Here is a 21,620-nt window from a genome sequence, read left to right as displayed (position 1 = left end):
ATCAAGCTAAGTCACACCTTTGATAGTTAAAAAAATTTGTAATTAGGTTTTTAACTCTATTAAGTCTGCTTTTACATTTCTTCCAAAGCCCATATGCAAGATGCAAATCCAAGCTCAAGTATTGATTACAGCATTATCTGTTGGAGGTAGCTGACTGTCAAGTTGATGATACAAAATAATAAAAAATACAAACACTGCAGATGCTAGAAATCTGAAATAAAACAAAAAATGCTGAAAATACTCAGGACAGGCATTTAATCTCTTTGGCATTCCGCCCTACCACAGATATTCCATTTTGTTCTTTCAGCTTTTTCCCTGACTCTCCACTTGCTTAAAACATGTTACATATCTCCAACTTTTTCCAGTTCTGACGAAATCAACCTGAAATGTACACTCTTCTCTCTCTGCCTGACATGGAGTACTCCCAACTTTTTTTTTTTAAATATATAAAAACATTTGTTTTTCTGCAATATCATGCTTGGGAACTTCTAATTTGAGGACAGTAGGGGAGGGAGGCAGGAAGAGATCACAATATTACCATAACTTGGAGGTTTCTGTACAAAACAGACTACCTTTCTTCCCCTTTTGTGAAGATCCGTGGGATTCATCTTCAATGGTTGACTTTTCCTCCTCATTTTGCTGTGCTTCTCTGTTTTCTTTGCTCTCACTGTTGTCTTTCTTTTCAGTCTTGTCTTTCTTATTTTTATTCAGAGGCTTTTTGTTTGGTTGGTTCATGATGTTATGGTGCTATAAAAACGTGAAGAGATACAAAAACTAATATTCAGAGAGGTTGTTCAGCAGTAATTATGACAATCTACACAGTTAAAAACTCAGTTACTCCTGATTGAACAAGGTTTACGTCATTCACCCGTCTTAAGTGCGATAATAATGGCTAATTAGTTTCAGTTCACGCCTTAAGTGATTCCCATCGGCAAACACTGCCACAGTGCAGCCTGAGGAGCAAGGTATCATTGTCAGCAACTTATGAATTTTTGCCTGTAACTGTACATGTGCAGATGACAGAAATTGCTGTCAGTTTTACCCAATAATGAAGGCAAGCACCAATAGCCTTGTTATTACAACAGTAAATTACATGCTATTGTTTAATTTTTTTTTAAGCTTCTCATTGAGAAAAGAGAAAACTGGTTGAAGTTAAAGCATTGCATTTTGTATTTTTGTTGAACAATTAAGTTAACCAGAATGATAATGGAATTTAAAGGGTTAAATTATGGAGCGAACGTCGTATCGCCTTGGCCTCTATTCCTTGGTCAGTACAGAAGAGTAGGGGTGATCCCCCTTATAAAGGTGTGTAAAATTATGAAAGGATTTCAAGGGTAAATAAAGAGAGGGAAACTGATTACTAATTCCTCTGTTGGAGGAATCAAGAACAGGAGGCGTAACATTAAAATTGGAGCTAGGTAATTCAGGTGATGTCTTTGCACAAAGGGTAGTGGAAATTTAGAACTTTCTCCTTCAAAAATTCTTAGCTTTGGTGAAGGGCTCAGATACAGGATAACAAGACAGAAGTTAGGTTTTACAGCTAAAATAAGACACGCGGAACTTTGTTTTAAACAGAAAGAAAGTAGGTACAGGAGTTGAGCCAGTGTTTTCCTGCTGGTATATAATTGTATCTCTGAGGAAAATTCTTTAGACATTTTGAGCTCGTTATCAACATGAAACTAGTAGTGAAACATCTTCTGGTACAGAAGACTAACATTTGCAGTCAATGACAGGAAGAAAAAGAAAATGCTCATAAGGAAAGTGGAGAGGGGAAAAGGTGGCAGTCATATGGCTGCAGAGTAAGAATTTTTTAAAAGGACTGCATCCCAAGGTGATTTCCCCTATTGGATAACAACGGTATGCCGTTTGTGCATACAGGTTGAAAAAAATCCTTTACACTCACAGTTACAGATTGAATTAAAAGATTAACTGTTCGCCTAAAAAAAACATGTGGCTTGTTTCAGATGAGGGGGAATTATTTCAATATAAAAACAAGTGAACTACGCAGTAACATACCTCTTTATTCGCAATTTCTCCTGGTGTTGGCCAGTTTGTAATGTCACTGAAGTCACTTGCCTAAAATATGAAGAAAAGATAGACCATTTAAAAATTCAACAGACTTAACAGAATCTTACAGCATAGGAGACAGCCACTGTACCTGAAATAAAAGCAAAATACTGCAGATGATGGAAATCTGAAATAAAAACAAAAAGTGCTGGAAATACTCGGCAGCATCTGTGGAGACAGAAACAAAGTTAACATTTCAGGTCTGTGACCTTTCATCAGAATCATGGGGAGCGAGCAGGGTGCTAGCGGCAAACAGGAAGCGAGCGGCAGGATGCAGTGGCGAGCAGGCAAGTGCAGGAGAGAACGGCAGGAGGGAGCAGGTAAGAAAAGCAACAATTGAGGCACCAATTGCGGGAAGAAACGGGGAAGAGAAGCGGCGATTGAAGCGTCGATCGCAGCTGTTGAGGTGAAGCAACATCTACACGTCATTACGTGGTGACGTTCACACGTGCATGCACAGACCCATACTGGCAAGCAGGCAAATGTACAGACGCACTGATGATGTTGGCGATTGCTCTGTGCGTGCTCTGCATTATCAGGAAACAAATTTGCTGACTTAGGTGTTGTGAAGAAAATGTGTCACTGTATTTAGCACTGATTCTCCTACAACAGATCCTGCACAACAGTTCAAAAAAAAAGCATCCCCTGACAATGCAGCCAAGCGCTGAAGTCATCACTGCGGTCCAAACAGCGCGCAGATGTGGAGTGCATTCATCCCTGCACATGCGCAAAATGCACCCAGGCTTTGCCAGTACTCATGCACACATGCCCGCGATTATGTCATCACGGAAAGGGACGTCAGCCTCCAGCATGAGCTTTCAAAAGTGGCCTCAATGGCTGCTCTTTTTCCCCGCTCCCTCCCACCATTCTCTCCAACGCCCTACTGGCTGCCACTCCACCAAGCCGCTTGCTTCCTGCCTCGTCGCCAGCACCCCAGTCGCTCCCTTTCCTCCCCCACCAATCCACCGCTTCTCCACTCCAGGCGGGAAGTGAGCAGCGGGAGGGAATGGCAACCTGTCGGGTGTGGTGGGATGGAGCGGCAAGCAGCATGAAGTGGTGGGAGGGAGCAGTAAGAAGGCGGGCGTGGTAGAGAGTGGGAAACTGAATATGGTGACTAGAGCATGGCTACCTGACCCGAACCGGACGATGGGTCAAGATCAGGTTGGGCACCTCTTCTGGGTCCGGCATTCAGGCTCAGGTCGGACACACTCTTATCACCACCTCCGGTACGTGGCTCCAATGTTCATGTACGTTTTGGACTTGAAAGGTTATTTAGTTACAGTTTCTTTAAGCTTGTGCAGATAAGCAACAAAGTGAAAAATGGAAGCTACGTTAACTGATGGTCGGGTCGGGCGCTGGAAAAAATGAAAGGACTCGGGTCAGGTTGGATGTGGTTCTGTCGGGCTCGGGTCGGGTTTCATTTGCAGACCCGAGCCGGCCTTTAGCGGTGATCATAGGAGGAAGCGGGGAACAGAAGCAGCGATCGCGAGAGGGTACTGTTTGTCAGGGGGGTGGGGTGGAGGCCGTGATCACGGCCATTGAGGGGTGAGGGGATTTTGGTTCAATTTTGTTGTGTTAAATTGAGCAGCGCCAACTTTATTACTGGCAGCTGCCTGAGACGTCATAGAGAGTAATGTTTCTGTCGGTGAGGCTGCATTTGCACACGTGCCAGTACTGCGCCACCAAGTGGTTGCATTGTCAGCAAATGCAGACTTATTAAAAAATGCAGGACTGCAGGAGGGAAAAGGTCAGCTGAGAAATAAAGAAAATTGTGACAGAGACTATGGAGTTAAGAGCTTGAAGGGTGGATAAAGTGCAAGGAAAAAAACCCAGCAACCTAGCAGTAACTGGAGACAATAAATCCAGGAGACAAAAAGAATGCTGCAAATGTTGTAAACACATGGGTTAGAAAGCACCTGGAAAAAATGAATCAGATTCATATTTTGGTTAATATGCCTTTGTCAGAACTGAAGAATCCACACTCAAAACATTAACCCGCTCCTTATTCCTCTTTCCAGATAGTAAAACACGAACAAGAACAGTTAGAGAGATATGGTGTAATGAACACTGGATCTTGGTAACATAATGATGTTTTAAAAATTGTGACTTTTAAAATTTCAAGATGGAGTCTAGAAAGTCAGGTGACCTCCTCCTCCATTCTGCGAAAGGTTACCAGGACAGAGAACATAGATCAAAGAATTTCTTCTGAAAAACACCTGTAGAAAAAAGGGTTTCACCCTCCCAAACTTTCGGGTCATAAAACAAGGGGTCAGTAATTTGGAAAATGCAAATGTACCAGGCAGCTGTTAGCACCTGGGAACAATGGAAAGGCCCAAGTGGCTTTATGAAATCAGACTTTTGGAACAATGCAAGAAGCTATTGACTTCTGAGTCCAGATAAACTTAACAGACTTTCTGAAGGCAAATGGGCTGCAAGAGAAGAAACCAATGGTTGTGGCCTCAAGGCACGCTGGAAGAAGGGAACTCAGCAGTTGCAGCCTCACAGCAGGCTGTAAGAGAAGAAACTAGTGGTTGCAGCCTGCTCTGGGAAGCCTATTACAGTAAAAGGCTGCTAAGACCGGAACCTGTTTTCAAAGTCAAAGCTTGTGGAAAAGTAGAAGACCAGCAGAATCAGCAAGAAGCACCTTGTTCACGGACATCCAGGTGGGAAGTGCGCCGAGAAGCGACTGGAGAGGACATTGATTTTTGATAAGGTCTGGAGATCCAACCCATTGCAACTGGGAGGGGTTTGGGACTTTTAACTGCAAAGGATTTCGCCATCAAAAAGGACTATGTAATGTATAAGTGTTGTTTTAAGTATTTTAATAAGAAAATACCTTTCTTTATAATTTTGGGTATCAGCTACTTACAAGGTGCTATTCAGTTAACTGGGGATTTCTTTTACTTTGGTTATTACTTAAGTCTTAAAACATGAAATCTTGTCATGTAATTTTGAAATTGATCTGGGGGTTGATAACTCATATCTTTCATGTTAACAATCTGAGGTCATAACAGCATGACCCTTAGAAGTAAAGCAATTTTAAAAAGTAAATAAATTGGAATTTGGAAAAATGGATCAAAGGGAATAAACAATTTGAAACCACTGACAAGAAACAAAATATATTTCTAATGTAGGTTACCAGAATTCATCATTTTATCAACTCCAAAACAGTGTCAAAACATTTTTTGGGCGGTAGTGGGGGTATAGCAGGAGGAAGAGCAGAGACAAAGGTGAAGAAGAAAATGTTCTGTGGGGAGGGGACTAGCCCAGTCAACTAAAAAGGTATTGCAGCTTACAAAATTATTTTTGCCCAGAGCCAAGAATGTTTCAGAACCACTTCACTGGGCAATTAAGTGAGCTGTCAACAAAACTTTCTAAAGCTTTTAATATCACCATATATTAATTTCTGTGCATGGTATAGTTTCAATATACAGTCTCAATAAAACTGAACAAGAACAATCCTTTCAAGGATCTGAGCTTCTTTTACATACCTTTCCCGTTTTCTTTGCCTTGGGCTTACTTGCCTTGATTACTTTGGTTGAACTTTGTTGCTCTGAAAATTAAAATGCTAAGTTTAAGTCTATTGTACACAATTGAAAATTCAAGAATGTCAATCAAAATAAAAGACATATTAAAATAGTACAATAAGGATTAAATACTGCACGTGGACTTGACCAACAGAAAACCCACAAAATGCACCCCGTTTAGTGGCAAGACTCCCAAGGGAGAAAAAAAAATTCTTTGTGCCTTTATAGTAATTTCTCTATACTACACACCAATCAAATGAGCTGTTGGTTTTCACCCATCACTCTCAAACCTGCACAAGAGTAGCCAGAAACCGCACACACACACTAATCTGGCTCCTTGATTTCCTCACCCTCAGAAGCATAGCAAAAACAGGAGATTCAACATGCTAAAAAGGGGCCAATCCATGCCTGGTTATTTCGTGATCAAAGACATTATCATTCCACTGAATTTCATCTCATCATATTTCAATCCATATGTTTCTACGTACTCAGTCCCATACAATTGGATTTTCAAAACAGAGAACCAGACATTCCTATCTTCATGGTGGAAGACAAAAAGCATTCTGGAAATTGTGGGAACCAAAGGACTAGTGGAAATGAGGAAATCAGGATTAGTAGCAAAGAAATAGTACTGGAAAAATTAATGGGACGAAGTTGACAAATCCCCTGGACCTGATGGCTTACATCCTAGGATTTTTAAAAGTGCCTGCCACAGAGATAGCGGATGCATTGGCTTTGATCTTACAGAATTCCCTAGTTTCTAGAACTCTCCACATGGATTAGAAGGTAGAAAATGTAACCCCACTATTCAAGAAAGGAGTGAGAACAAACAGGGAACAGCGGGGCAGCTGGCCTGGCATCAATAGTAGAGAAAATGCTAGAATCTATTATTAGGGGCATGGTAACAGAACACTTAGAGAATCATAGCATTCAGAGTCAACACAGAATTAAGAGAGAGAAATTGGGTTAACAAATCTGTTAAGAGTTATGAGGATGTAACTAGTAAGATAGGTAAGGGGAACCAGTGTTTGCGTTTATAGTGTATTTAGATTTTCAAAAAGCTTAAGATACCCAAAGAGGTTATTACACAAATTTAGGACGCATGGGATTGGGGGTAATACATTAGCATGGATTGAGGATTGGTTAATGGACAAGAGAGAGAGAAATGGACCAGCTTCAGATTGACAGGCTCGAACTGTTGGGGTTATACAAAGATCAGTGCTTGGGCATCAGCTAGTTATGATCTATCAACGACTTAGATGAGGGGACCAGTGCAACGTACCCAAGTTTGCTAATGATACAAAGTTAGATGGGAAAGTAAGCTGTGCAGAGGGCGCAAAGAGGCTGCAAAGACAGGTTAAGTGAGTGCGCAAGAACATGGCAAATGGAATGGGGCCAGGGTGCCCTCGTACATGAATCATAAAGTTAACATGCAGGTACAACAAGCAAATCAGAGAGCTAATGGATATGCACTAGCCTTTATTACAAAAGAATTAGAATATCAAAGTGAACAAGTTTTACTGCAAATGGCTTTGGTGAAACCAGACTGCGAAAACGGTGTACAGTTTTGGTCTTACCCAACGAAGGATATGCTAGCCTTGGAGGGAGTTCACTAGACTGATTCCTAGGATGAGGGGATTATCCTATGAGCAAAGATTGAGTAGACTGGGGTTATAGTTCCTGGAATTTAGAGGAATGAGAGACGATCAAATCAAAATATATAAACTTTTTTTTTTTTTAAAAAGGGCGTGATAAGGTAGATCTCAGAAGGATGTTTTCCCTGGCTGGGGAGTCTGGAACTAGTCTCAGAATAACGGGTTGGCCGTTTAGGACTGAGATGAGGAGAAATTTCTTCACTCAAAGCATTGTGGATCTTTGGAATTCTCGACCTTGGAGGGCTGTGGATGCTCATTGAACATATTCAAGTCAGAGATCGATAGATTTTTGAATACTAAAGGAATTAAGGAATCTGGGAGATAGTGCGAGGTGAAATTGAGGCAGAATATCAGCTGTAATCGTATTGAAAGAAAAAGAGACTTGCATTTATATAGTGCTTTTCACAACCACTGGTTGTAAAGTGCTTTGAGACATCCAATGAAGTACTTTTGAAACGTAGACACTGTTGTAATGCAAGAATGGTGGAGCAGGTGCACAGAGCCAAATGGCTAATTCCTGCTCCTATTTCTTGTTATGATGTCCTTACATTTCAACAAAGTAGTTAGATAACTAGAAGTATTCATACATTCAGATTTACCCGAACAACTCAATCCTCTATAGAAATGGCTTTGCACACCACAAAACCATGAACTAAATAAGTGCAAAGAAATTATATTCATTTTGAACACATGAAATTGCCCACAAAGTGGTGTTCCACAAGGATTGGTGCTGGGACCACTATTGTTCACCATTCACAAACGATTTGGACTTGGGAATCGGAAAAACAATGTCAATTTGCAGATGACACCAACTTTAGGCAGGGGTGTGGTCAAGACTGAGGAGGGATGTGGCAAAATACAAAAATACATTAATAAATTTTCAGAATGGATATGTAATTGCCAAATGAACTTCAATAAGTCAGTCAGTCTGATGTGGTACATTTTGTTATGAAGAAAAAGGAGGCCACATACTCCTTGGAAAATAAATGTCTAAATTGGGTACAGGGAGAGAGAGATCTGGGGATAACAAATACACAAATCACTAAACGTACCAATGCAGGTTAACAAGGCCATAAAACATGCAAACAATATTGCTGGGGTTTCTTTCTAGGGGGACAGAATTGAAAAACAGAGAATTTATGTTAAACTTGCTTTAGAGACTCTGGAGAAGGTGCAAAAAAAGATTTACTGGAATGATACCAGAAATGAGAGGTTATATCTATCAGAAAAGATTGAAGTGGCAGAGGTTCTATTCTCTCGAAAAAAAGACCAAGGGATGACCCGACAGAGATCTTGAAGATTAGGTAATTCAGGAGAAACTTCTTTACCCAGGGTGTGGCTAGAATGTGGAACTCGTTAACAAAAGCGATAGTCAAGGTAACTAACACAGATGCAAGTAAGGGGATTCCAGATAAGCATGTGGAAAAATGAATAGAAGGATACGTTCATGGGGTTAGAAGACTGGAAGAAGGCTCATGTGGAGCATAAACACCTGCATGAATCTAGTGGGTGGAATGTTTCTGTGCTGTAAATACTATGTAATACCAAGTGTACAATGCTCAAAGTTGCTTCTCCCAACTGTTCATAAAAAGACAATTGACAATAAAATGTACAATGTGTTTTTTTCTTAAATCATTCATGGGATGAGGGCACGTAGGCAAGGCTGGTAATTATTGCCCATCCCCAATTGCCCGTAAGGGGATGCTGAGCTGCCTTCTCGAAATACTGCACCATGTTCTAAAGGCGGTCCCAGTGATGTTTGGGAGGGACTTCCAGGAATTTGACCCAGTGACAAAGGAATGGTGATATATTCTCAAGTCAGGATGGTATATCTGACTTGGAGGTGGTGGTATTCTCATACGCCTCTAAAAGGAGTGGCAGAGCAAGCGAGGGCAGGAATGGAAGACAAAGGGTGAGGGCAGGGACAGACAGAGGGTGAGGGCAGGGACAGACAGAGAACACGCAGGGGCAGTGGGGGAAAAAAGACAGTGGTCAAGAGGGCAGTTACATCATAAGTCCCATTAATCAAGAAGATTGCACACTCATGTTACACATATTTTCCGAAGTGTTAAAACCATCTAAGACAACTTGATAGCACACCCAACTTCCAAAAGTAAGATAAACACAGAAAAAAGTACTTTTACAAGAGATGCAAAGTTAGAACTATTAAGGTTTTAAGCATCCTTTCACAGCTTTCCCACATGCTCTAGAACTACAAAATTCGAAAACAAGAGCTGATTTTACTTCACTGCATTTTAAAGTGGGGAAAATGGTATACCAAATTTCTAATGCTTGAAGATGTGATTATGTCTAATAACTAAGTCCAGCAGTCAGATCTTAAAACATTTTTATATTTCACTTCAACAGCAGCAACTGTTTTTGGGAAGCCTCACCTGATAAAGTAGAAGAAAATTTCACAGACTGCAGTTCTCTAAAATTCTTCGAGGAGTTTTATAATCTTCACTGTAACTAATGTGGTCATTCAAAAATCTGTGTTACTTTCTTTCAACTTTTTCAGCCATGTTCAAAGAGAATTGTTGCCACAAAAGTGCCAGCTTTCTATCACACCTACTTTCCAGCAAATGCAGCTGGGGACAGGGAAAATCCAGTTTTTAAAAAACAACAGTGTTTAACCGGTTGGCCAATGTTCTAATGCCAGTCAAAGAAACCCCCTAAACATTCTGTGTTGATTATTTAGGTAATAAACATTCTATCATTTATTGTAAGAATAGAATGCACAATTACGGATGATTGAAAGCAAATAACACTTGAATTTAACATTTTTATAGCCTGGCACGCATCTTAAAACTGCTTTTATAAAAATAAACGAACATGAAATTCGGGCACCTATCATACAGGCAGAGAAGAAAATATAATCCCTTGTGTGACTTCTCTTCTGATGGTTTGCTGAAAAGACGGCAAGTGAAATTCATGCAACAGTCCATACCAAAGATGCTCAAATGCGTACACAATAGAGTTCTACAGCTTACTGAAGAATTACATCCAAACCACTTTCGATTCAAGTACATATAAATGCAATCCGCGTCAAGAAAGTTAGAATTTTGTTTTTAAAAAGCATTTTTGTTTAAATAAACACACAAAAGCACTCCTTGTTCCTAAAACTAAATTTGCTTGATTTCAGGAGAAAATTGCAGGAGGGCAAATCACTAAAGCTTTGGGCCAGATTTACTTTTGTGCAGCCCTTTCAGCATGAAGAGCCTATTGTAATACATACTGTCTTCCCTTCTCGAGCACTTGCACATTTTCCAGCAAAAGGTCACAAAGATCCATCAGTGGAAACACTTGCAATTTTCATTTCTCATTCCACAGCAGTGGCAGAGTATAGAATTTTTAAGTTTGGAGTTGACAAGTTAGTGCTGACCTACAATCCATATACCAATGGAGAATAATAATAGGATGAGAAGGAAATAGTTTGCTAATTCGTAGAAAAATGGGTTACAGGTGATATCACTTCTTAGAGCTATTCAAATGTAATTTACATTTTTTTGAAAGTGGCTCAGTATGTAATGAAGGGAAGCACGCTAATAAACTTTAAATCAACAGGATATCCACTATAGAGACAAACTTACAAAGTACATACAATGGACATTCAAAAGCACAGACGCATGACCAACACAACAAATGGAAACAACAGGTATATGCAAGACTTTTGAAACAGAGAAGTCAATGTTTCCACAAACAAGTTTGAAAGGCTGGGTAAAGATAAAATTCTGCCTTGATCAAAAGGCTTTTCCATCCAAAGTGCCGAGAAGAGGCTGAAGGCCTGCCATCACTGATTTACAACCTTGCTACAGGCTAGCCAGCAGCATGATGCTCCATAACTTGCGATGCCGCACAGCATCTTTTCAGTCCTTCATTCCAGTTATGCCCATCCACATCAGAGTATGCAGATTCAACTGGGATTTGGATTGAAGGCCGAAATGTTGGCCCAGTGACATGGAAATCTACAAAAGCATTTGCTGCAAGGAGTCTTTCCTGCTCTTTTAATCTATACGTTTGCAGTGCAATTGGTTAGTTATATATGTTATTCTGAGTATCAAAATATTTTCAAATGGGCAACAAAATGAAGAAGCCCTTCTATTGGCCACCCAGTCCAAGATTGGAGACACTGTTCATATACCAGAGACCCTAACAAGTTGACTGGCCAATAGAACTTTCTCCAGAATTTTGTGGAAGTTTTTTTTAATTGTTCCATCAATTACCCATTTCCTACAAAAAAGAATTAACATACTGGGAAAAGTGGTGGAAACAATATTGAAAACATATTCAGCAGCTGGTAAAACAGCAGGAAACACGGTGCTGGACCAAAGAACATGAACGACTGCAATAGCTCCTGCTCTCAACAATTCAAGATCGCATTTTGCAAAATTGCAACTTTACAACTGGTCAAATTAGAGTGATGTTTCTTGATGAGGGACCTGCACCTGAATCCAAAAACAGAGCATATAGCCCATGAATGCTTATAGTCTGTCAGCTGCTTAGGTGTACAGAGACTTGCAGGCCTCATTTAAATCAATATTCCCATTAGTTTCTACATATCTCAGGCTGCAAGTGCCAACAATCTAGCTGGTCCGATTAAGAATTACTCTACCACTGACGAATCAGTTCCAAAAACATCCTTCTTCCAGACCTGTAAAATTCAAACAAAATAAACCAGCAAACAGCACAAGTGGAAATAGAAACTCTGTTGTCTATGTTTGCTGACCAACTTAGCATATGCAAGCAATGCTTTTGCGTGGTCTATCCAGGGCTTCAAGTGGATTGCACAGCTTCCACGTCACTTTTTAAAATAAGTGACGTGAGTTCTCTTCATGTCCTGGCCAACATTCCTCTCAATCAATACCACCAAAAGGAAATAAACCACTCATTTATCACCTTGAAGTTTGTGGGATCTTCTGTAGAAAATGGTTGGCATGTTTACCTACACAATCATTGCAAAATAATTTACAGTATTTGAAATACTTTGATGTATATCCGAACTAGTGGAAAACTTTCACCACACAGGAGGCAAGCAGAAGAACTCTGGCTAGCTTTCCCTGCTTAATCCAAGAACAGAAAGCCAACTGCAACACCCCTGCCACTGATTTGGCTGAGATCAGAACTAGTACTGTATTTGGCAGCTTCTATGTAGTTCGGTACCATACAGTACTGGCCAAGCCATGGTGGAATCACGAAACTTTATACTTCTAGGAGGCATGCAAGGAAAAGCTCATCACCTTAATAGGTGGTCGCTATCTCAATTTTAGCCCCAACATCTTTGTTGTAACCTTTTACATATTTGTTTGATCGGATGATCAGTAAACCTTTATAGCCCTTTTCTTACTAAATTGTAAATATGTAGTTTAACATGCCCTTCCTCTTCCCCAAATCCCAACTGTGTTGAAATTATAAGCCACTGTTCTGATGTTAACATTCTTTCCCCGAAACCCGAAAGTGCAGAACTTATTTTTTTGCCCTTGCATTCTTCAGGCTTTTAAAACACAAACCTTGATTTTTCATACTTGCATCATCCTTTCCATCTTGGTGTCCTTCAGAGACCTTAGCCCTTTCAGTTCGGTTTCTCAGTTAACAAGTATCCAGCAGAGGAAAATCTCAAGGGTTCTCAATGTATCCTTCAAAACAAACTGACTCCATCTTCATACAATTACATATCAAATTCAAATTAACCACAAGAAGTATTGACTCTGTCTTATATATTATAGCCATTATATTTACAATTACTTGCAATGTTTCAAAACTGCAGTTTAACGGACATCCCGTGAAACAAACTGAGCCACAACTCGAAATGCATAGTTCCCAATGAACTCCCTACACCAAAAATCATCCCCAGTTCCAATAAAGACTCAAAATAATCTTCCTGAATTTTATAAGAAATTATTTCACTGCTCAATGCCATATTCTAATGCACCTTGTGTAAATGCTTGTCAAATTAACTAAAAGTGAAAATTCACCTCAACTGCAGATAGTTTGATGTTATAATTAGGGGTGTGATGTCATATTAGATTCAGCCACAAGCAGACAAGTAGAGGGGAGTTTGTGTAATGGCAGCCTGGTAACACGACATTGAGGCATGAAAACACTGCATCAGCGAGAAGTCAGGTCTCAACTGCGCAATGCAATTTCCCAAACTGCTTCTTACACTTTCAGTTAGGCCACTGGGAGCCAATATCTTATTACTTAGTGTATTTACAGTCATCGTTCTTTAAGTGCAGCCTTCATACAAAATAAGCAATTTACCATCACACCCTTTTTGGTGGGGAGGTGGGCAAAACAGGAGAATTATCTGAAAAATAGACCACTTTAAAGATTATCTTTAGTTGCTCTGTTATGCAGCAGTCTCACTGTTTGTCAAACCTACAAAGCTTTTGACGACAGAGGGCAGCAGTGGGTCAGGCTTGTCTTTATTCAGCAACTTGAATATAGTAACTAGGCCTTCTATTCAGCACCAGGCAATAAATTACCAGTTACAGTACATAAGTCACACTCCATTTAAAAAAAAATTATTTCATGGGATGTGGGCATTGCTGGCAAGACCAGCATTTTTTGCCCATCCCTAAATGCCCTTGACAATGGAGTGGCTTGCCAAGCCATTTCAGAGGGCAGTTAAAGGTCAACCACATTCCTGGGGGTCTGAAGTCTCAAGTAGGCCAGACCAGGCAAAATTGGCAGATTTCCTTCCCGAAAAGACATTAGTAAACTAGATGGGTTTTTACAACAATCCATGGTAGTTTCATTAAGCAGGAGCTTAATTAACTCTCAGGACATGGACATCGATGGCAAGGCCGGCTATTACTTCCCATCCTTAGTTGCCCTGAGAAGATAGTGGCAGGCCACATCCTCAAACAGCTACCGTATATAATGTATTCTTTGTAGTGATTTGATAAATTAAGTGAATTGCTAAGCCATGTTGGAAGGGAATTAACAGTGAATCACATTGGTGTGAGCCTGACTGGGTAAGGACAGCAGATTCCTTCCCCTAAAAAAAGGACATTCTTGAGCCAGTGGGTTTTTGTGACAATCTGACAGTTTCACGTGCAAGATATATATAGCACGGAGCAAAAGAAAGAGGAACTGCTAGATGAAAAAAAAACAATTTTGTTGACTCCCTCATTCTAGTAGCCACATGATAAAATGAAAATTGAGTTGATTAATCATGGCAATTCATCTACACTAGATCCAGACATGAGGTAAGGAAAACCCCAACCGTGGAAAGCTTTGCAAATCATAGGCCCAAAGTCACCTGCTCTTCTGAAGCATGCTACACTGAACATACAAAATACCTAAGTAAAACAAAATAGATGGTCAATGATAGATTTTGAAGGAGGGAAGCACCAAGGCCAAGTGTTATGATTTAGGAGGAGAATTCACTGATGTTAATGAACACTGGATTGAGGAGAGGCACCTGTACAGTAAATAGCTGCACAAGTAAGGATCGATAGCAGGTGCATCTCAGGGAAGAGAGAATCTTAAACCACAAAAGATCAAACTGGTCTATATTGCTTAATTCTAAACAATACAGTTCATTGAAGTCCTGTAAAACAGAACCGCATGCTTTTTTGAAATTACAAAATACAACTGTCACTGCAGTCCAGACATTGGGGACAGCACCATAACATACAAGCAACAACTGCATAATTGCCCCGACAAGTGATAAGCCACCTCAAAAATTGCTTTTTCCATCCTTTGAGACAGCAATGTCTACACCTTTTTTCCTGTCCAACTGACCACTTAGCATGACTAATATAGTAACTGGTTTGCTGGCCTTTATGGAGATCCCTAGTCATCAGGAAAGTTCAGTTCTGCAATCAGAAATGAAGTTCACAACTTCTAGCTTCAAAACAATTGGAATTGTGCATTGTGATTTTTGTGTTACTGCCAGTGCTGCAGAATTCAAATCGCATTGCGATGCTGTAATGCAAAACAGATAATAACCCAAAAAAGAAAAAAGTCTCTACATGCTGCAAGTTTAAGGGCACTGTCATGTTCAATGTCATCCTCACGGAGGAATCAGTTATGAAATACGAAATAAACTGGAGAAATTATGAAATGAAAATGGACCCTTTGCTACCCGGCAACATGGAGAGAGGGGTCAAGCGATCTCTTCCTGTACTGCCAAACATGTTTGTCTGTTTAGGATGGGACCGGGGGGGCGGGGGAGGTCGGGGAGGGAGTGAAGAGAAAGCGGCGATTGAAACAGCGATCGCGGGAGGGGCGAGGATGAGAAAGCGATGATTGAGGCGACAATCACAGGAGGCTACAGGACACTGTTGGGGAAGATGGAGGTGACGTCGGGGCCATTGACGGGTGAGCAGGTTTGGGTTCAATTTGCTCTTTTGTGTCAAATTGAGCAGCGCCATCTTTATTACTGGCAGCTGCCTGAGACATTGACGCTACAGTCTATGAGGCTGCATTTGCGCATGTGCCAGTTATGTGCCACCTCGTGGTTGCGTTGTCAGCAAATGGAGCCTGAAATAACATTTATCAAAATGGACCACGTCCAGATGAAGTCATGTAACAATGGTTCCCACATCCTGGGACACTGAATGAATACCCTAGGGGACAGCCTCGAGTCACCTACTAAAACCAAATCCTGGTAACTCTTTACCTAAAAGTAGTAACAGCTCCAAGAGACAGAAAGCCATTCCAGCCAGAGAAGCCGAGAGTTTGATCCAGCTAAGCAATAAACCCTGCCAAAACCATCTTTAAATCAGAGGCAAGGACTGCAAAAGGTGATCTGAAAAAACTCCCCATCTGAGAAATTGAACCAGGACTTCCACTCTGGGTTGAATTTTAACTAAAAGGTGCCTGCGACATTTCATCAATTGTAAAACAAGGAACACCAGGCCTGCAACACAGTTACAAAATTTCCCCCTGGAAAATCTTTAAGTTTTAAACAATGAACTCTTTTACAGCAATTGGACTCTAATTGTCTGCTATCCTCTACTCTATCTTTTCCAGCGCTGGCAAACGTGTGCGAGTGCAAACGTGTGCGAGTGCAAACGTGTGCGAGGTTGCGAACACATTCAGGTATTGTTTAAATAAATAGTTACCTTCTTTTTAAACCAATGAGAAGACCTGTCATTTGTCTGTTTATTTGACCCTTAAACACTCGGGGACTAATACACGATTTTTTAAAACACTATCTGTGGTCAGTTGAGAGGTGAAAAGTGGAGGCCACCAACACCATTTCCCACCTGACTATAACAGTACTCTCTGATCCAGGACACATACAAGAATAGTTGAAATGTGCACAAAATGTTCACAGAAAACTTAACAGAACACATGTTTCAGGATCTCATCAGTAGAGGGGAATGAACAATATCGTTTCGGATTGCTCCTGAATTACCACCTAATATTATTTTATTTAGAGATACAGCACTGAAACAGGCCCTTTGGCACACCGAGTCTGTGCCGACCAACAACCACCCGTTTATACTAATCCTGCAGTAATCCCATATTCCCCGACACCTACCTACACTAGGGGCAATATACAATGGCCAATTTACCTATCAACCTGCAAGTCTTTGGCTGTGGGTGGAAACCGGAGCACCCGGCGAAAACCCACGCAGTCACAGGGAGAACTTGCAAACTCCGCACAGGCAGTACCCAGAATCGAAACGGGTCCCTGGAGCTGTGAGGCTGCGGTGCTAACCACTGCGCCGCCCCTTTTACGACACGTATAAAAAGTGTTGTACTTAATGGAATAAATAGTGCCCAATTTTAGTGTTGGAGGATTCTGTACAGATTACTTTAACTACTTTGATTGCAATACATGAAGCCAAATGCACTGCCTGCTAAGTTTTCATAATACAAAAAGGAACAGGACTAAGCCATTTAGCCCCTCGAGTCTGTTCTGCCGCCAATCAAATCATAGTTGATCTGTGACTGAACTCCATATAACTGTCTTGGCCACATATCCCTCAACACCTTTGATAGCATCAGGCAAACCCCCACCTGCCAAGAATAAGGATAATTAATTTTGCCACATGAACATTGATCTTAAACTGATGAAGAAAGAACTTGCTTTAAAAAAAATAATTGGAGACTTTGGCTGGAGAGACACATTAGCATATTCACTGACAGTACTTCAAAGAACAAAAGGGACTATCCCCTGCTCCATTTTAATCCACAATGGACTTTTGATTACCAGACGTTGAAGGTGGAAAGGCTATCATTCCAGGTTAACTGCTAAGATGGACGAATACACAGAACAGACGTGGTCGGACCAGTTTGATCACACGGGTGGCTGACTGTTGGAGTTGTTTGAATTTGCTACAAAGTGTTTGAAACTCAGAAGGCTGTTAGCTCCTGGACTGAGAACACCTCTCTCCTGTCTGCTCTCATCACTCTCACCAGCTTTGGAAACCATTGAAGACATATGAACCCCAAGAGAGAAAAATCTCCTAAAGTGAACAAGGTTTAAGAAGAATACTGGGCCCCAGCCTGACATGTGATTTATAAACAAACATTTAATATAACTTTCTTGCTTTTATACTCTGTGCAGTGCATATATATTATATATTTCACTGAGCTGTCACTGTCTGCAACGTTCAGGCAGCTGCCAGGATTAAAGATGGCGCTGCTCAATTTATCCCAGAAAAATAACTTCAACCCATCAAAGGTTATCATCAGCACCTCCATCCCACCCCCAACGGTCCCGCAAGGGAGGGGGGGGGGTTTGAAGCAGGGACCAAGGAGCGAGTGGCCGAGGGACTGGAGAGTGTCTTCCTGTGCATACGCCAGTTAGTCCTGGCGAGGCAAGACGTAGGCTACGCATGTGCAGCGTCTCAGAGCGCAGGAGACTGTTTGTGCATAGGCACAGCTTGGAGCACTCTAATGACATCAGCAGGCTGCTGAGTTGTCAGGAGTCACTTTGTATATAAAAAGTATAGGATCCTAAACAGTCAATATTAACTTGCTTTGAACCCCCAAGTCAAGAGTCATAATGGCACAGGAGGCCATTCAGTCCAGAGTCCATGCCATAGATGTCTCCATTATATTAACAGAAAATGCTGGAAATATTCAGGCAGCATTTGTGGAGAGACAAAGAGCTAACATTTCAGGTCAATGGCCTTTTGCCACAACAATGCAACACCAGCAAAACCTCTTTGTTCAGACAATGTGAGCTTCCCAGAGTGATAAAACACACTGCAAGTGCCCAGAAGTTAAACAGCACCCTGAAATAACAAACTAGCAACTAATGTGCAAGTTCTGCAAAATTCCTATATATAGTTGCATCTCTTTAAAAATTGCACCATTTGTTTATATTGCCTCTCATTCTTCCTTCTAAAACCAATCACTTCTCTTCTCTGCATTGAATTAAATTAAATCTACCACTTGTCTGCTCATTTCACCAGTCTATGTTCCCCTGAAGTCTTTTATTATCCTCAGGATTTACTACATTTTCAAGTTACATCATTTTCAAACTTTGAAATTCTGCCTCCAATATCCACATCATTAGTATATAATCAGAGATGTGGCCCCAATACTGACCCCCTGGTGGATACCACTGCATAGTTTCCTCCAGCCTAAAACCGCTACTCTACTTGGTGTCTCTTAGCAATTTCATACCCACACCGCACCCAACCCTTTTAATTCCTTCAGCTACGAACTACTGCTAACAAGTCTATTATGTGGCACTTTACCAGATGTCTTGTCCATATGCATAAAATCAAATACACTACCTCAGCAACCTTCTCAGTTATTTCATTGAGGAACCCAAATCAAGTTTGTCAGTCATAATTCAAATATGAATCAGTTTGTTTATGCAGACAAGCTACCTGTCACTCAACCCACTGAAACAGAATTGTTTACTCGAGAATACTTTGCATGGATCAATTACAACCTCAACTGGAATAACAAAGACAGCAGAGGCATGGGAACACCACCACCTGCAAGTCACACACCATCCTGACCTGGAACTATACTGCCGCTCCTTCGTTGTCACTGGTCAAAATCCTGGAGCTCCCTCCCTAACAGCACTATAGGTGTACCTACCCCACATGAACTGCAGTGGTTCAAGAAGGCAGCTCACCACCACCGACACCACAGACTAAGCAGTTCCAAGGCGGCAGCTCACTGCCACCTTCTCAAGGGCAACAAGGGATGGGCAATAAATGCTTGCCTTGCCAGCAATGCTCACATCACATGAATGAATAAAAAAAAAATTATAGCAACACCAATTACATTTTTAAGCCCACATTATGCACATGTATGTATATACACAGGTATACCTGCCTGGCAGGAGTGGAAGTAACAGAGGGAAGAGAAAACATTTGGAAATAGGCACGCACCAATATTGAGCCAAATGCTGAATATCAAAAAGCCAGGAAATTCCAAATTGCCCTCTTCTCCTCAGACAACATATTTGGCTCCTTTTATTTCAGCACAACTGATGACTTGCATTATGAGGAGCTGACACTTTCTAATTAGGAACCAGCTCCCATTTTCATCCCAGCATTATCAAGTAACCGCACCAGACTTAAAACAAGTACAACTAACCCATCATTTTCAAATGAAATTTCCTCTTTTGGTTTTCCCACAGGTAAACTTGGAAAATCTAGAAACAGTCAGGCTAATTTAAATAGACTCGAAAAGAAAAAACACACTGAACAAAAATCAAATTTGGAACCCTTTTCCAATCTCCCCTTTGGCTCTGAAGTTTCTATTATGTCAAAAGTTATGTTAGCACTAAGTGCAAAGATGCAAATAGCAATGTAAAGAAGCAGTATCTACTTTTAAAAGGTATACTTTGTGTGCCAGTGCTATACATAAATTGAAACACTTTCTGTAGTCATGAAGTCCTCAAAAGGTCAATGAGGAATTAACAAAAACATTTTAAAACGTCGACAATTCACAGAACCTGCAATTAAGTCAGTATCCATACATTATGATGAGTAGCAGCACATAGTCTACACAAATGATTTCTCCATAGCGCAAGTTCCCTATTTTCGACATGTTGTCAGAGAAAGGCATAAATCATAGGCCAAGTGCTTCCCCACAGTCGCAGGGATGGCCAGCTTATATTTTTACACTTCGCAGATAACCACAGTATCAGATCACAAGTTTACAAAAAATAGTGAGCAGAGCAAAATCAATATTATGTGCTAATTAAAAATGTGACCACAGTGCATCCAAAAATTACAAATAAATTAACATGTGGAGGCTCAGCTTCAACTATTATGAGGTCAGATGAAAGTCCAAATAATATCTACCATATATACTCATGTCAAAGTCGAATTTTTGAGCGCAATTTTTCAGGCTAAAATTTGTGGGGGGGGGGGGTGGGGGCATGGTGTCAACTTTTACACTAGTCATATTTTCAAACTTTTATGAACAAAATAATAGCCAACATAAAGACAGGACATAGAGTCGGATAGATATGTGGGAAACTACGTATCCATTCTGGCGATGTTCACTGACTTGTTCTGCAACTTTATCATCTAATTGCAGCCACTTGCTAGGCTTTCCCTGTTGGCACTTTTATTCTGGCATCTTCATGAGCTGGGTGGAAAGCTTTCTCCAATCTGATATTCTTCTGATACTTTGCATTCTCTTGCTGCCACATAATTATTCATCTTCTTTGCACATGCAACGACTTTTAGTTTAAACTGCGGTGTATTTGTTGTTCTTTCTTGGCGCCATATTGAAAAAATGTGGGGGTCCTAGCTGAACGTTGGGGTACTTGTACTAGCATGTGATTAGTCAGGTATTTATACATGAATGCATGATTAAAATAGTCCGTCTGCACTCTGAAAGTTAAGGCCAACTTTTACATGGGTGTATATGGTACTTGACCCTGATGGGCATTACTAGTTCTAGTTTTCAAAATCAGCAGTAATAGGAAAAATGTGAAATTAACAACTGGAAGTCATTTTCTGTTGATATCAGAAAAAAAAAGTACTTTTCAAATTAAAAGCCGCTGATACCAAGTAATTTATTTGTGAAAGATTTCTACATTCCAGAAAAGAATGCAGGGATTTCACTACAAAATGCAGTTTATATTTAAATTGCTTCAATAATGCCTCCTTCTCTAACTCATAAATCAACACAAGAGACAAGTACACCAAGGACACAAATTGCTAAATTAAACTGTGCACTTGACTGGCAATTAACTACTCTGAAAATTCTGCAGCACCACAATAAACTTTGCATTTAAAGGTGATGCAGTAAAGGGAAAATAAACTGCTAAATAGTTTCAAGTACGTCAGCAATGAGGAGAGGTTGAAGAACTTGGGGCCATTTACGCTGGAGAAGGCTTGGGGATAGATTTTATTCCATTCTAAGAGAACAGGTCAAAGGAACCCCAAATGGTACATTTGAGACTCCCACAAACTTTGAAACCAGAAGG

General features: G+C 40.6%; 1 protein-coding gene across 9 annotated transcripts in view; it reads right to left on the bottom strand.

The window, feature by feature from the left end:
• LOC137375517 (la-related protein 1B-like) overlaps positions 1–21,620 on the bottom strand; it is a 121,158-nt gene that overhangs the window by 85,587 nt on the left and 13,951 nt on the right. For all 9 annotated transcript variants that reach the window (XR_010976024.1, XM_068042885.1, XM_068042918.1 and 6 more), the window contains 3 exons: positions 5,559–5,620; positions 2,017–2,076; positions 573–747 (listed from right to left, as the gene is read on the bottom strand). Coding sequence is in view for 8 of the 9 variants with exons in the window: in XM_068042885.1 (XP_067898986.1) it covers positions 573–747; positions 2,017–2,076; positions 5,559–5,620 (297 nt within the window). In the remaining variant the exon portion in view is untranslated. The remainder of the gene's footprint in view (positions 1–572; positions 748–2,016; positions 2,077–5,558; positions 5,621–21,620) is intronic.

The sequence above is a fragment of the Heterodontus francisci genome, chromosome 1 (genome assembly GCF_036365525.1).
Source record: "Heterodontus francisci isolate sHetFra1 chromosome 1, sHetFra1.hap1, whole genome shotgun sequence".
Lineage (NCBI taxonomy): Eukaryota > Metazoa > Chordata > Chondrichthyes > Heterodontiformes > Heterodontidae > Heterodontus > Heterodontus francisci.
Note: the sequence above shows the minus strand (reverse complement) of the source record. Positions and strands in the feature narration are given on the sequence as shown.